This window comes from Leuciscus leuciscus (assembly GCF_965113295.1).
Source record: "Leuciscus leuciscus genome assembly, chromosome: 11".
NCBI classification, from domain to species: Eukaryota; Metazoa; Chordata; class Actinopteri; order Cypriniformes; family Leuciscidae; genus Leuciscus; species Leuciscus leuciscus.
Window position 1 is genome coordinate 24,165,005 of NC_138735.1, and position 15,514 is coordinate 24,180,518.

General features: G+C 37.1%; 2 protein-coding genes and 1 long non-coding RNA gene across 5 annotated transcripts in view; all 3 read right to left on the minus strand.

Annotated features, from left to right (window-relative positions):
* The window catches only part of bcl2a (BCL2 apoptosis regulator a), a 48,906-nt gene extending 44,397 nt beyond the window's left edge, over positions 1-4,509 (minus strand). For 2 of the 3 annotated variants that reach the window (XR_014209994.1, XM_082184473.1), the window contains exon 1: positions 3,259-4,509. Coding sequence is in view for 2 of the 3 variants with exons in the window: in XM_082184473.1 (XP_082040599.1) it covers positions 3,259-3,813 (555 nt within the window). In the remaining variant the exon portion in view is untranslated. The remainder of the gene's footprint in view (positions 1-3,258) is intronic. The other variant, XM_082184474.1, reaches the window with a different exon arrangement.
* A 723-nt stretch (positions 4,510-5,232) lies between these two features.
* On the minus strand, positions 5,233-13,658 carry cox4i1l (cytochrome c oxidase subunit 4I1, like). The gene is made up of 5 exons (XM_082184477.1): positions 13,504-13,658; positions 11,490-11,583; positions 11,161-11,322; positions 8,462-8,593; positions 5,233-5,490 (listed from the first exon to the last, which is right to left on the minus strand). The coding sequence occupies exons 2-5, from the start codon at positions 11,581-11,583 to the stop codon at positions 5,357-5,359; spliced, it is 522 nt and encodes a 173-aa protein (XP_082040603.1). The 5' UTR covers positions 13,504-13,658; the 3' UTR covers positions 5,233-5,356.
* LOC309509710 lies at positions 9,266-11,153 on the minus strand. The gene is made up of 2 exons (XR_014210019.1): positions 10,973-11,153; positions 9,266-10,001 (listed from the first exon to the last, which is right to left on the minus strand). It is a non-coding gene; the product is annotated as an uncharacterized lncRNA (long non-coding RNA).
* Positions 13,659-15,514: the final 1,856 nt, after the last annotated feature.

Sequence of the window (15,514 nt, forward strand, 5' to 3'; positions counted from 1 at the left end):
ATCAACGTCAAATGCTCTCAGCACTTCAAAACAATTCCTACATTTAAAGAAGCTGTTAATGACAGACTCAGTGTAATATATAACTCTCATGAGCGAGCCAATTCTCTCAGCAATAACAGTCTTAATGCAAACTCTAGATGTGTTTTTCATGACAAAATGAAATAAATAAATCATTCATTGCCTCTGGACAAAAGTGCTGAGCTTTGTGAATAATGCAGGGACATGTAAAGGCTTATTAAAATGCTTCTCTGCTAATTGTATCCTAATTGCACCGCATCTCTTCACTAAAGGAATGACAGAGTTGATACAGTCATACATCACTAGATATAATAAAATAGATCAACATCTATTCATTACAACTGACCTTTAAAATAACAGACACAGAATGAAATAATGGGAATGCTGGTTTGCGTCTTGAAGAGTGTTTGTGTACCTTTATCACACGCCATTTGAGTCAGTCTAACCTGCAGCAGATGTGCTGAGTAATGACCATCATTAATTCAGCCCCAGCACACCTTTCATCCAGACAGGAATAATGGCTCTGGCTCCACTGGGCCACCTGCACAGCTGTACCAGACAGTGGAGAAACTAGGCTATCCTCTAGTCTGCAGTCAGAAGACTGTAGGAATGCACCGAAATTACAATTCTGGGCCGAAACCGAAACCGAAACCGAAAATTCTGGATGCACTTGGACGAAAACCAAAACTGAAAATGCTATTTAAAAATAGTTTATTTCTAATTTTAAATTTTTTTTGCATTAATTGTATTAATAATAGACTTTGTAATGAAATTCAATCATTATAATAATTCTAAATAAATAAATAAAAACAAGCAATAAAATAACCACACTTTTATTGAAAGTAACACTAAATTTGGACAGAAAATATATTAAATTATTAATATATTGTTCTGTATTCAGTTCTATGCAGCAGAATCAGATTTAACAAATGTATTTTTGACCAATTATACAAATAATGTATAGCCCTACAAAGCTATATCAGAACATGTGAGCAGAGCGTAGCAGGGAGCGGATCAGTGAACGAGTATAGCGTTATTTTACCAGCGTTGCCCAGCACGGTTATACATCATGTTGCAGCACAGTATAGGGCTATTGCAAACAGAAACAAGTATACTACTACATAGAAATTTCGGCACATTATTTGAGTGTACTTTGCTTTTCTGATGAGCATGAGCGGTACATGAGTGGAGCGTTCGCATGGGTTGTGAGCAACTGAGCTTCGCACGTGCATAGAGCAAAATATTGAGCGGAACGTCACACCGCGAAATGATAACAGCTAGAGTGAGAGTGAAACATGTGCGCTGAACACTGAGGGGCGGAGCAGCATTTATTTTTCTGCCGGATTTCTCTTTCGACCAAAAAACAAAAATGCTATTTTCAGTGGCCGAAATTTCAGTGCATCCCTAAACTGTTCCATCTCGCATAATACCATGCTCAAATGGTTGATTATTTGAAGGAAAAGAGAAAAGATTCCCAAACTGCAATTTAACACCATTTAACCATTTTTATCTAAGATTATAACACGCATAATGTAGTTCAGTTTATGATTTGGAGGACAGTCCTTGTCTACAGCCCTCATCTTAGACTGGGGTTCTGAGATGAATAGGGTGGAGTCAGTCCAACCATAAAGGATCAACACAACCATGATGGGCTGCACCAATTTATACCGTAAATAATTCAGCACAGAAGCACTGCAGTCAGAGTGAAGGATAGTGTTAAAGCAAGGGCTCTTTCGGAAAAAAGAAGGAATAAAAATGTTTACTTGTTTTGACTAGGGAGTTGGACGTTCATGGATATAGGCTACTCAGTTTTTACACATGCCAGATTTCCTTTCTTTTCAGAGACAAGCCACCAGGGGCCAGTTGCGCCAGCCATGTGTAAGTAACAATTTAGTGTATTGTATAGTGTAGTGGTAGCATTAAAGAAACATGCACTATACAGTATCTGAGTGTTGCACCATTAACCTTGAATGACTCTGAAACTAATTATTTTTTCAAAGTCCCCAACCAGGAATGATTATTATTTATATTATTATAATGATCATTTTTGGTATTTTTTGATAGTAAAAATCTATTTTATTATAATAATAAATGTGTAATACATATAATTATTATAATAATTATAATACAATTTAATTGTTATCATAAATACATTTAATTAAATAAGTCTTCAAAACAAATAGTGCAAGCGGATGAGGCTTTCAAGCAGCTGCCACAACCCTACCTAGGTGTCTTCAGGCACAGAAAATAGCATGTTCTTTAAACTGTCCCACTGGTAAATCACAGCATGAACTCTCTGAGGCTTCACCTCGAGCAAAAACATCTTTCTTTCTTTTTTTTACATTTGCTGGAATTATTTACAATTACAACCAAACAATCATTAAGAATTCATATGACCTAGCATGCAACAAAGTCATAGCCTAGTCTATGTCTTGAGAAAAAGGATGCCTACTTCACTCTGAAAAAAACTCTATTCTTACAGGACATAAGAGGGGCGTGGCTTACAATGACTGAAGTGTCACTTTCACCTTGATTGAACTGTCAAAAACCAAGCTGACTCAACTCAAGCCAGACCAGTACCACTCAAACAACTAACCCATTCTACTAAATAGCACTGCAGACACAATTAATTAAACTCATTTCATTGCCTTAGACTATAGAGCCTGAAACTATGTAAAACGCCATAAATCACTTTACGGTTGTGTAGTTTTTTCCCTAGTGACAACATACGTTCTACTGAAACAGGAAGTTTGGACAAAACATATTTTAAATAGGCTATCCAATAGCCTTTAGCTAGATCACAGCCCTAAACATGAATTGCAGTGTGATATGGAGGAAGGACTTTCTCTTACTAGAGAGAATTTGATTGGACACAAATCTGTAGTAGCCTAGCCTACATAATAAATCATCAATATTTTAGTCCCTTTCCCAGTATATTTCCTCCCAATTTTGTCAGTGTTTAGGAGTGCACTTGGATAAAGAAGCCACAAAGCAAAAAGGCACAAAAACTTGAATTTTGCTGTCATGGGTTTTTTAACAATCTGCTGTGACCCTCCTTAGTAGAATCAAACCTTACTAAGAAAATAATTATTTGATTGGTAAAAGGTTATAGTTAACAACATCGCGTGGGTCTTCGGTATTTAATAAGACTTTGTTGTTGTTGTTATGTTAAGCTTCAGCTGCAGAGATGAAGTCATGAATGACTGTGCAAAGGTCACGATCATTTGACCATAAACTTACCCAACCTCCATTTTCCTCGATCCAGTTTTCCAGTGGCCCGTTCAGGTAGTCTGTCATCCAGTGTGCAATACTATCTACCTGGGACGCCATCTCCCGGTTGACGCTCTCCACGCACATGGTCCCGCCAAACTCGAAGAAAGCCACGATCCGCCCCCAGTTCACTTCGTCTCTAAAGAGCTCTTCAGCCACGGTTAAGAAGCTGCGTTGCGCTGCATTGGGACTAAATACCATCTGGTGGGACATCTCCTCAAATTCACGCTGGTATATCCTTTCTATCTCGTCTCCAGCCTCGCGTAACACCCGGTAGAGCCTCAAATGAGGGTCTGAACGGGTGAGCCGGTGGGCTATCAGGCATTCAGAGTTGTTTCCCCCGCCGGCCGAGGGAGCCTGAAGCCTCCTCCTGTCAGAGTTTGGAGAGGAGCCCTCTCCTCTATTGAAGGTGTCATCTTCTTCCCCAGAAGATGGAAGTTTCCATACATATCCCCTCTTTAAAAGTTTGTGATTGAGGTATTTCTCCACAATATTCCGATTGTCATAGCGAATTTCGTTAGCCATCGTTATTAAACAGGATAAAAACGAGCGCGAGCGGTAAAGAGTCGGTTATTCGAAGTACATCGTAACGGGAAAAAAACTCTCCCACAGAGAAAGGCTCAGAAAAAAATTCAAATTCACATCACGCTGACGTGATTTCTCTCATTGAAATGGAATTTTTGAGAAAAATAATATGACTGAGTATCACATTCATAACTTTATAGCCATAACTGCCTGCAAACCTGCATGTCCAGCGCGCGCCGATGATGGATAGAGTGGCCGTTGCTGCGGCGCGAGGAATGCCCCTTCACAGCTCAGACTCACTGCGCTTATATTCCAGTGAACCACCAGCCAATAGCGAGAAGAAAGAAAAAACCTTGCGACGTCGTTGACGTTACGAGCCCGAAGAAGAGAGTTAAAGCTAGCGCTGTGTTTCTAATTATTCCACTGACATTCGAGGTCCCAGAAAGACGGAAGAGAAAATAGCAACCAAGTCAGCGCACGAAGAAGCACTTTTTCTGTATGTAAAATGTACAAGTATATCTCCACGCTTTTTGGCAAGATTCAGTTTTTCCAACGCGCGGCACGGATCGTGCAGAAATTAAGCGTGCTCTGTCACCGTCAACGAATGACATCGAGTCAGGCGCGTTCATTGAAGCAACGCTAGGACTGTTGTTGAAACTGAATACTTTGAAGATAGTCACTCTTCGGGGGCGGCACTTCCTACGTCACACCATTCATTTCTTTGGCCGTAGTACTATGCCTCTCCAGATGCAGGGTGTTTATGGTGTCTGGGTTAGTGTTTGAAGTGCAATTCTTTTCATTCCTTTCAGCTTTGTCAAAGCTTCTTTTCATTAATCCCTCAGGACTCCATACTTCAGGCATGTCTTTAAGTACAAGCTTCGCTCATTTTGACAAATACATTTTCAATAGGGGAACTAGGAAGCGTTGTAACACATTTTGTCTGGGGAACTCAGTATTTTTGTGTTGTTCAGTGCAATCATTGTGGCTCAAACCTTGGTATAGATAGATAGATAGATAGATAGATAGATAGATAGATAGATAGATTGTGTTTGGCTAAAAGAAGAAAGTCACCTAGGATGGCTTGGGTGAGTAAATTATGGGATAATTTTCATTTTTAGGTGAATGAGATTTCAAGCAGTGACAGCAGTGTGACTTCATCTAAAACTATTTGAAGCACTGTGGAACTACATTTAATATTTGTACTTCTATAATTAACTTGTCATTCAAGTCATTTTAGGCACTTGAAAAGAGATTGGATTAACTCCTCAGCCAATAACACACTCTCTCACTCCACCTGCCCCAGCCAATCATGTTAACGCATATTAAATTCTACGGTAGTCAGGTATCAGGTTAAATGTACCAACACACATTCTTTGTTCAAAGTACAAACAGTACAAAGCCAGAATACTGAAGCAGCTCTGAGTTTAATTCAGTGCATTTATTTGGATTCACACAGGTATACATTTTAAGGCTGCAGGTTGCACAGCATTATTGAGTTTGGAACGTCTCATTAATGCAAACATTACAGTACATCAGAATGCATTTATTTCCACTGTTTCTTTTCATAGTCCCACTTATTAGAGAATCCGTGGACGGGGTTCACTCTCATATCTATCATCCTCTGCGTCTGCTTGTCAACCCACTCTTGAGAGAAAGTGTGCGGAACATCACCATACACTGCCAAACAGAGAAAAACATAATAGGTGACATGATTCAATTCTAGATTAAATACATTGTTCATCACTGTCATACATTGTCATCATTTGATCACCCCAAATCTGTGAGTATAAAATTAGTTTCTTTGTTCTGTTGAACACAGAAGAAGATATTTTGAAGAATGTTGATAAGAGAGTTGACGGTAGCCATTGACTTCCACAGTATTTTATTTCCTACTATGGAAGTCAATGGCTGCCATCAACTGTCTGGTTACCAGCATTCTTCAAAATATCTTCTTTTGTGTTCAACAGAACAAATTGAGGGTGAGTAAATGACAAAATTTTAATTTTTGGGGTGAACTATCCCTTTAAGGGACAACAAACTATTCCGAAATGCCCTTAATGTATTAACGGTATGTATTAATATATTTCACAGAATAACCAAACAAACTCTGATAAAACTCTGATAAATCGTTAAATTAAAAAAGTGGGAAAGATGTTGCTGTGGAAGACAGTTATTGTGCAAAATCCCCTAAGTGGAACTGTAGACCTGTCAGCAGAAAAAAACCCATATAGTCAGCAGTTAAGTGTCCTAACAGAGGGCAGCACCTGCCAGCTCAGACTCTTCTGCTGTGGTTTTATCCTCCAGGCGAGGAGCAGGCGACAAAAAAATAAACAAATTAGAGAAAACTATTGTGTCTGCACAACATGCACAAACACGTCTGCTAATATCACAAACCTGGTTCATGTAAAAATGGAGCAAATAAAAATGCAAATACACTCGGTCAAAAAAAGGTTGCAGTGGTGGAGCCTATATTATTTCATAACTAAATCATAAGAATGATGCATTGAAAATTGGTATACAGTAGAGTTCAAAAGTCCAAAAAAAGCATCTATTGTTAATTTTTATAATATTAACAGCATATCAAAATAAATTTGAATTCAAAACATATATATATAGATAGATAGATATAGATACAGTATATACATACACATATATTTCTATTTTTAGATATTTCTATTTTATATATAAAATTTTATGACATTTTCATAATTTTCTCTGAAATGTCACTTTGGTTTTCATTGTAATTTTACATTAAACATGCAAAAGTTCTGATGTGATTTATCTTTCTTTCATTCTTACATCACAAAAATCATCTGTTTTAACAAATTTCTTACATTGCTATCATAATACTTCTTTGTTGTACATTTTTCTAAATCGTAAAACTTTCTGTTTGTCTCCAGGTTTAAATTTTGAATCCCAGTTTTTCGATTTGGACTCTGTATATCTGGTATTTGGTTAATATAATGTCATTTTTCCAAGGGCATCTCCCCACCTCCCCTCAAGGCAGACGGAATAGTTTCTACCACATGAACACATCAAAAAGATTATGGAAAACAGTTCATTTTTTTTTGCCAGGTGGAGTCTGTGCACCTGCCCCTGAGGAATGTGAAAATTCTTTTCAGTTTTTGGGCAGTCGTGGGGCAGAGATGCCTGCAAGAACCTGCGACATGACTGCAGGTGGCTCTCCAAAAAAATAAATGAATCCCGACAATTGCCGAAGTCAACCTCAAATGAGTCTTAATGAGTTAGAAGAACAGCGCCCAAGAGCAGAGTTGTTCAAGTCACAACATGAGCCAGACCATGTGGGAAATACCCAGCGCTCAACCGACAACTGACTTTTGGACTTCTGTATACCTATCTCACTTTGACTACTTCCCCCCCCTCAAGGATCCTCACCAAACTTTTGTTCTCACAGTTTCTCTGTTTTCTTCCCTCCTTGCATTATTTCCCTCTACTGTGTCTCTCCTGAGGTGATGTAGCATTGACTTCCTTCCTCAAAGACCTGGGGCTTCTGAGACCGAGATTGAGGAGACTCGTCTGCTTCCGACAAGAACTCACTCGCACACTTATGCAAACACACACACTCACACAACCACACAATGCACACTCATTCTGTTTTAAACATGTCAACTGTTTCCCATCTGTCTTATACACACAGCCTTGGAATTCTTCCTATCATTTGTGAAGAAGTTCAGCTGGGTCTAAAGGGATTCCTGAACTGAAGCCGAGGCTCAAACACGTAAATCTTTCCCCTCTTTTCTGCTCCTTTAAACTGCTGACTGCAAAACACAACCAAGTCCAATTATTTCAGCCGAGTGAATGCAGGGGGAGTGTGTGCTGCAGGTAAAAAGGCAGAACTGATTCCTCCATCTGAAACGTTAAAGTCAGCGCGATCTGTACTCTGAGATCTATCTGATGGTCACATTAGAGGAAAGGGATAAAGATGAAAAGGCAAAAAAAAACAAAAAAAAACACACAATCCAAGTGGAAATCACTGACAGGGAATGCTAAGCGAGGTTTTGAGCCTTAATTTAGCAGAAGCCAATACGTTATGTTGATTTTGGATTCAATGACTGTTTCTGACTCTGATTGGATGAATAAATAAATCATCAACACAATTAAATCCACCCGGATCTCACATCAAAGTGTATCCAGAGCGTATCAGTAATGATGAAATGCCTGAAATTCAAGCATTTAAAGCTTTCCCGCCATATTCTGGCAATCAAAAACCATTAAAGTCCGCATAAAACGGAAGTTGCGATAGTCTTTTCTTCCATATTGTGATGTATATTGAGTGAAACAGCTTTTCAAACAAGAAAAAATGTAGGGCGGGATTTGATTTTGTCTATTGGGAATTTATTGGTTGTTGGTTCGTTTTGTCGTTTGCTAATGCTGTGATCTCAGGTTGTCTCACCCTCACGCCAGTAAACACGTCATCAGAGAATAGATGTTGTTGCAAGAGGGAAGGGAAGTTATTTTGATTAAAGATTATGAGGGCACATAGACTTTAAAAAGAAGTGCATACTGCAATATTCCAAAAAAACAAAACAAAAAACAAAAGAATTGTTAATTTTGATTTCATGGTGACTTTAAGCATCATTTAGACTAGAGGATGTATATGTATAAATATATTCATATATAAACCCACCATAGACACGCTGCCACCAGACCAGCAGCCCTGTGAAGCCAAAGAAGAAGAACATGCCCCCGAGGACAGTCATCCACTCTTTGGAGCCTTTCTTCATCTCTGGAAACGACAGCTCATGTGTGAGTCTGTATACTGCAAAGAAAGAGACAACACACTCAGACTGAATCTTAATAGTTGGATTTAGTAGTTTGCCCTGCTTGCATGCACACTTGGAGGGCAAGGTTTGCCACTATTCAACTCAAACAGCTGGACAACGCTGCCATCTGGTGGTAAAGAACTATATACCTGAGGCTAAATGAGTGTCATTAGCATATCCGGCATTAGCATTATAATTCCCAAGACCCATGACCCATTTACTATATTAATAATTTAGCCTTGAGGGATCTTACCCAGGTAAAAATAATCTATTATACATCACAAAGGAATATAAAACTGCAAATAAATATTATATGAATTAAATGAATAGATATATTTCTTATATAGATTTAAAATCTAATATAAAAAAATATGAAATATTAAAAAATAATAATATATAAAAAAAGAAATATCACTATATTTATGCCAGACAGACTGATTTGGGGTGGCTTCTTGCTCCATCTGAAATTCCTTCTGAATCCTCGTAACATTAAAAGCAAGTAACTCTAATACCTACTCAAGAAAACTGATCAGTTTCCGCCAAGTGTTCGATCAGCATTCAAAGGATCCTAAAGGATCTGAATCAGTTCTATTGGTAGCTAGTGATCGTGTGTGTGTGTGTGTGTGTGTGTGTGTGTGTGTGTGTGTGTGTGTGTGTGTGTGTGTGTGTGTGTGTGTGTGTGTGTGTGTGTGTGTGTGTGTGTGTGTGTGTGTGTGTGTGTGTGTGTGTGTGTGTGTGTGTGTGTGTGTGTGTAAAAGTAATACAAAAGGTAATAGAAGAGTATATAATATATAATAAAATAGGATATAATACTTTTAAAAATAGATAATATAATGTGATAATATGATAATATCCCCTATTGTTCAAAAGTTTGGGGTCTGTAAGATTTTTTTAATGTTTTTGAAAGAAGTATCTTATGCTCAACAAGGCTGAATTTAGTTGATTACAAATATGCAGTAATATTGTAATATATTTTAAAATGTACTCGAGTGTACATTACTCGAGTACATTTTACTCGAGTGATGGCTCCAGGATTTTCAGCATCATTACTCAAGTCTTCAGTGTCACATGATCCTTCAGAAATCATATGCTGGTTTGATGTCTAAAATACCATTCATATTGTATAATAATAATAATAATAAGTATGAATATAAGTATAGTCATGTTGAAAACAGTTGTGGTGCTTAATATTTTTGTGAAAACTGCCATTCTTGGATTAATTCTCTGATGAGCACTTATTTGAAAATGTATTTTTTATAACAATGTGAAATATATGTTTTTATTTATTTAATGTGTCTTTGTGGGGAAATGTGTCATGTAAGCATTATTTCTTAAAAAAACAAAACAAACATATTGACCCCAAACATTTGAATGGTTCTGTATATCATATTTTCCTTACACACACTAAAAAAAAATGGTTCTTCAGCGGTTCTTCAGGGGTTCTTTGCGGTGGTTAAGGTGCTATATAGCACCACTACCATTTAAAGAACCTGTTAAGCCCAGTTTGGTTCTTCAGCGGTTCTTTAGCGGTTCTTTGGGGTGGTTAAGGTGCTATATGGCACCATTACCATACAAAAAACCTGTTAAGCACCTACAGTTATTTAAAGGCTCTCTTAGTCTCTTAGTTTAGTTAGTGATAGGATTAGAAAAACTACATTAAAATATAATGATTTTCCTGAATACAAGTCCCGCCTATATATATTCCAGGGCCCCCACACAAGACTTTTTGACCACAGAAAAAAATTGTGTGGATGTGAAGTCAGATATATAGCCTACTGAAATTATGTCACAAACTTCAATAAAAAGCTATATTTATTAACTGCTTTTTGTTATTTGTGTAGGCCTAGTCAAATAATTAGGCTAAACAAATGAGTGACGAGAGAAGTTATGTTTAAAAACGTGTTTAAATTTATACTTACACAATTTGAAAATGTGTCAAGAACTTGTTGTTGAATTCTGTCATTTTGAAAGTAAAAAAAAAAAAAATCATAATAAATAAATATATAATTAAATAAAAACGTACGCGCCGATTAGTGTGCACTGTGCATGTCAGGTGCACGTGAGCGAGCGCGAGCGCCGCATTCCTCAAAGAAAATTAAGTGCCATATATAGTACCAAAAGAGGTTCCCCTATTATTACGAGCCAAAGAACCACTGTTGGGTACTGTTGAGCACCATTTTTGTTGAAGCAATTATAAACAACCAAGGTGCTATATGGCACCTCTTATGGTTCTACATAGCACCATTTGACAAAGGTGCTGTATAGCACCTTTAAAGATAGGTGCTATATGGCACTTAAAGTGGTTCCCCTATGATTACAAGCCAATGAACCACTTTTAGTGCTATTTAGCACCATTTTTGTTTAGAGTGCAGTACCTACTTCTACTTAGAGTAAAAATGATATATGGGTATGTTTATACAGCTACTGTAAAGACAAATGTGGTCTTTCAGGTGAGTAACAGTTTCCTCCACGCCCAAGTTCAAAGTCTAGCCTCCACTTGTTGGTAGTTGGTTGTTGGTAGATTAAAAAAAGCAAAAAGTTAGCCTTAGCCCTGCAGATTTACTGGCTAGTTTCTCCTCCTTGGTGAGCTGGGTCCATGGTCCCTTCTCTTTTTCTTTGAGTTTCTTCTGTTCAACACTCAGATTTCTGACAAATGGAACATCTGGCAATGGAGTGTCCAGACGGTTGTTGTACTGAGGAGCGGAGCAATCAAGCACATCAACATCTGAGGACAAATACACAAGAACAGTCAAAGAACAATAGATAGATAGATAGATAGATAGATAGATAGATAGATAGATAGATAGATAGATAGATAGATAGATAGATAGATAGATAGATAGATAGATAGATAGATAGATAGATAGATAGATAGATAGATAGATAGATCACCGTGAGTATGTGCAGCCCAGGCACCCGATGAAGTTGACACCCTCCTCCAGAATCCAGACTGCAGTCCCCGCACCAGTGCACGTGAAGCCAGCATCTAAAAACAATGGGTATGAATCGCCGGAGTCATGGACAACTCATTATGCTTTCAGGAAAGTCACACAGGGATCGGCTTGACAATGGTTGAGTCTCAAAACCTACTGTATAGGAGCTAACTTTCTGCTCTTTTACCACAGTTTCCACCAAGTCCAAAAGTATTGATGCAACACACTGATTATATCAGATATGATCACAATTCATTGTGTTCTAATTTAGAATGAACTTAATGATGATATTAGTAACTGAATGCGTGTTGTACAGTATATATATATATATATATATATATATATATATATATATATATATATATATACACTATATATATATATATATATATATATATATAGGCTATATATATACAAATTAGGTTACTCATAGAGATTGTACTTCTTTTTGTCTTGCTCGCTCAGCTGCATTTATTTGATCATAAATGCAGTAAAACAGTAATATTATTACAATTTATAATAATTATTTTGTATTTTAATATATTTTTAAATGTAATTCGTGTGATGGCAAAGCTGAATTTTCAGCATCTTCAGTGTCACATGATCCTTCAGAAATCATCATTTCTAATATGCCTATTTGGTACTTAAGTAACATTTCTTATTATTATCACAGCTGAAAATATTTGTGTGGAAATCATGATAGGCTACATTTTTATTAGGATTTTAAAAAATAATAATTATGTATAGAAAGTTCAAAAGAACAGCAAGTCTTTATTGCTTCTAATAAAAAGTGACCATAATAAATAATGTACTGTTTGTTTGTTAAAAGTTTGGAGATTAAAGTTATTAAAAAGTTATTAAAGTTTTTAAGATAACATTTTTTTTTAAATCCCAGATGGATTACATTCTATCTACTGACCCAAAACCTTTGAAATGTGATAGAAGTGTCAATGGCATTTCCTTGACTTTTTAAGATTTTAGTTTGATTCATTTCCATGATATACCAAAATCAAATTTTTAAAAGTCCAATTTTTCAAGATTTGCCATGACAGTGAACCCTGTTCACAGAATGCCACAGTATTATAGTAGCCGTAATATTGGAGTTAGGGATGCCTAAAGAGCATTCTAAATGACCACATATGTGACTGACTGCTCAACCTTCACTTGTGATGCCCAGATATGCAGTCAGGGCAGCCAGATCACTGGAGACACAGCCAATGATCTTGAATGGAGCTTTTTGCGAGAGCGCGTCTGCAAGGTTAATTAATGCAAATGTGAATGTGAAATGCCGTCGCTAATGACATTGGTGTCCGTGTCCGACGGAAATGATCATATTTCATATCAATGCACCTGCCACATAAATATAAACGAGCAGGTTTCCAGCTAGAGTCGGAGATGTGGACTATGTGCTGTCTGTCACGTAGTATGGAATATTCTGCAACCGCTAAAATTACTTCACGGGGGGCGTGACATCAATATCGAGCAAAGTGAAACAATAGGCTACAAATCTAAATATAAAATCATCACGCGCGCATTCTTTCAATATCTGCAAACGACAAAAATTGTTGAAGTGATCTAACTACTCATGCAAACATTCTGAGATTGGTATTTATATAATAATATAGTATTAAATGCGATGGCATTGATTATTCGTCCACACACAACAGGTTATTTCAAGTTCAATTTTTTTTTAAATAGACCTATAGGCTATTTTAGGAAGATTACACATTATCCAAAAGCGAGGATTATCATTTAGCAGTAGCCTATCATTTGAAATTAAATAGGCTGTATATGTAAACATTGCGTAGTTCCAGTTAAGGACATAATTTGCATGTTTTACCCTCATTCGAGAGGAACTTTTTAACTCTAATTTTGTAGTTAATCTCACATGCACATCTGGAATAAAGCGTTAGCAGCATCAGTGAGTATATTTACTCTATTTAGTACTAAAAACTAAATGCATATGAATTTACCTTGAGAAATGATGGTCTGAGCTTGTCGACAAGAAGTTGCCTACGTGCTCTGTCTTTATGGTTTCATGGATCAGTTAGAAACGGGTGGATTGTGAGTCAGGTGCTATCAGCCAAATGAACCAATGAGCGCGAGTCAGGAACAGGCTCGCCAGAAGCGCACATGAGCGCGCGCACCAAGCCATCGCTACAGGTTGATTCTGACTGACACGAATTATTTTGTAGGGTTTTTTTTTTTTGTATTTCATCTAGGACTAGGATTCCCTTCAAGGAAGGTGGCACATCATTTTGTCCAGCATGTTGTAGTGTGTTTATATGTTGCGTTACTAACAGCAGAGCCGGCACTTCCTATCCGCGAACTAAGCGACTGTTAAGGGCCCCGCCGCCACTAGGGGGCCCCCAAACTATGGTCCGACATACATTCGCATCACATGGTAACTCAGCGCTAGAGTTACTCACGGGACACTGCACTTATTTGCAATCACAAAAGTTTATTATTTGCATTTGCTTTAAAGCCGTGCCGGTTAAACATTTAATTCGCGAGCTGTTCTGCCACGCGTTTTTTTTTTTTTTCCTGAGCGCGCGCACACCTGTCAAACAGCGCCCGATTACTGGACTTTATCTAAATTGCGTCTGATTGTGCAAATCCTGTCAAATATACACAGGGTTTACATAAACACAGTTGGTTATGTCTAAAGTGAAAGTAATCAGTTGCGTCTTCTTGTTAGAAGCGTGCAGGTCTTAACGGGGCAGCAGATAGTGGGCTATAGGCTACATGGATAGTTAAAGGGATAGCCTAGTTCACCCAAAAATGAAAATTCTGCCATTATTTACTCACTCTCCATGTATCAATTTGTATCTCCATGTATCAATATCCTATTTTGTGTTCAGATACTGTTTATCTAAAGTTATTTAGTTAATTGTTCTGCACATTTGCACGTATTATTTTTACCAAAAGCAATTAAAGTGGTTAACTACAGTAAATGCATTGTCTGCTGGTTTGTTTAGTACATCACATTGAGTATACCACTTAGTACTGTAAACTTTGAGTATTAAAGTACAAATTAAGACCTGGCCACTCTTCTGGGTTTGCTACTGTTACAATCTGAAACCATAGAGGGTAAAAACATGTCAGGCAGACATTGATGTAAGCAACACGCAGCTACAACTAATATAAATTGATAATGGGTGTTTTGTAGTCTACGAATAATAAAGCATTGACAATTTTCAATCATATTGGGCCAGGGAAAGAAATGACTTTATAACACTATATTTGACACTATATTTTATATAGGCCTAGTGACACAGAATACTTTATAACACAGAAATGACACTAGATTTCTTTCCCTGACTTACAGGGAAAGCAATATAGTGATTTAACCTTATATAACCGTAAAAGCAGACAGTTGGAAACGTGAATTATAAGCCAAATGATCGACATGATCATGATCAAAACTTATCTGAAAAATCTGTTGTAGTGTGCATGCCCTAAACAATCTACTTCCCTCTAGTTTTGTTTTGTTTTGCAAGTAAAAGGCTTTTTAAAAATGTCTCATTTATTTACATTACAATGTAATAGAATTTCATCTTACCTTTTGGTCATATAAAATAACAGTAGGCTATATTTTGGCTCAGTTTGGGCCATCGTCTATAAAATTTATGTTTTTTCTTCCTCGAGTGTGAGTGAGCTCCATATCCATATATCATACTATATGAGCCATAAGCATGGTGTATCAAATATGATACAAAACCTAAAATACATTTGCAAACTTATTTTTTTTTATTAAAAAAGTTGTTAATTGTTCCATTAAAAAAAAAAAAATAATAATTTAACGACATCCTGGAGCCACAAGGTACTGTCAAGACAAATGTTACGTTGGCAACTTCACTTTTTAGTAGGCTACCTACTACAGCAAGTAGGCCTATTTCCTTATGTCGGGTTTTAGGCGCGACTAGCAGGTCATGTGACCTGACACGCCTACAACTGGCAGCAACTGTTGAATCCTGGAAAGAT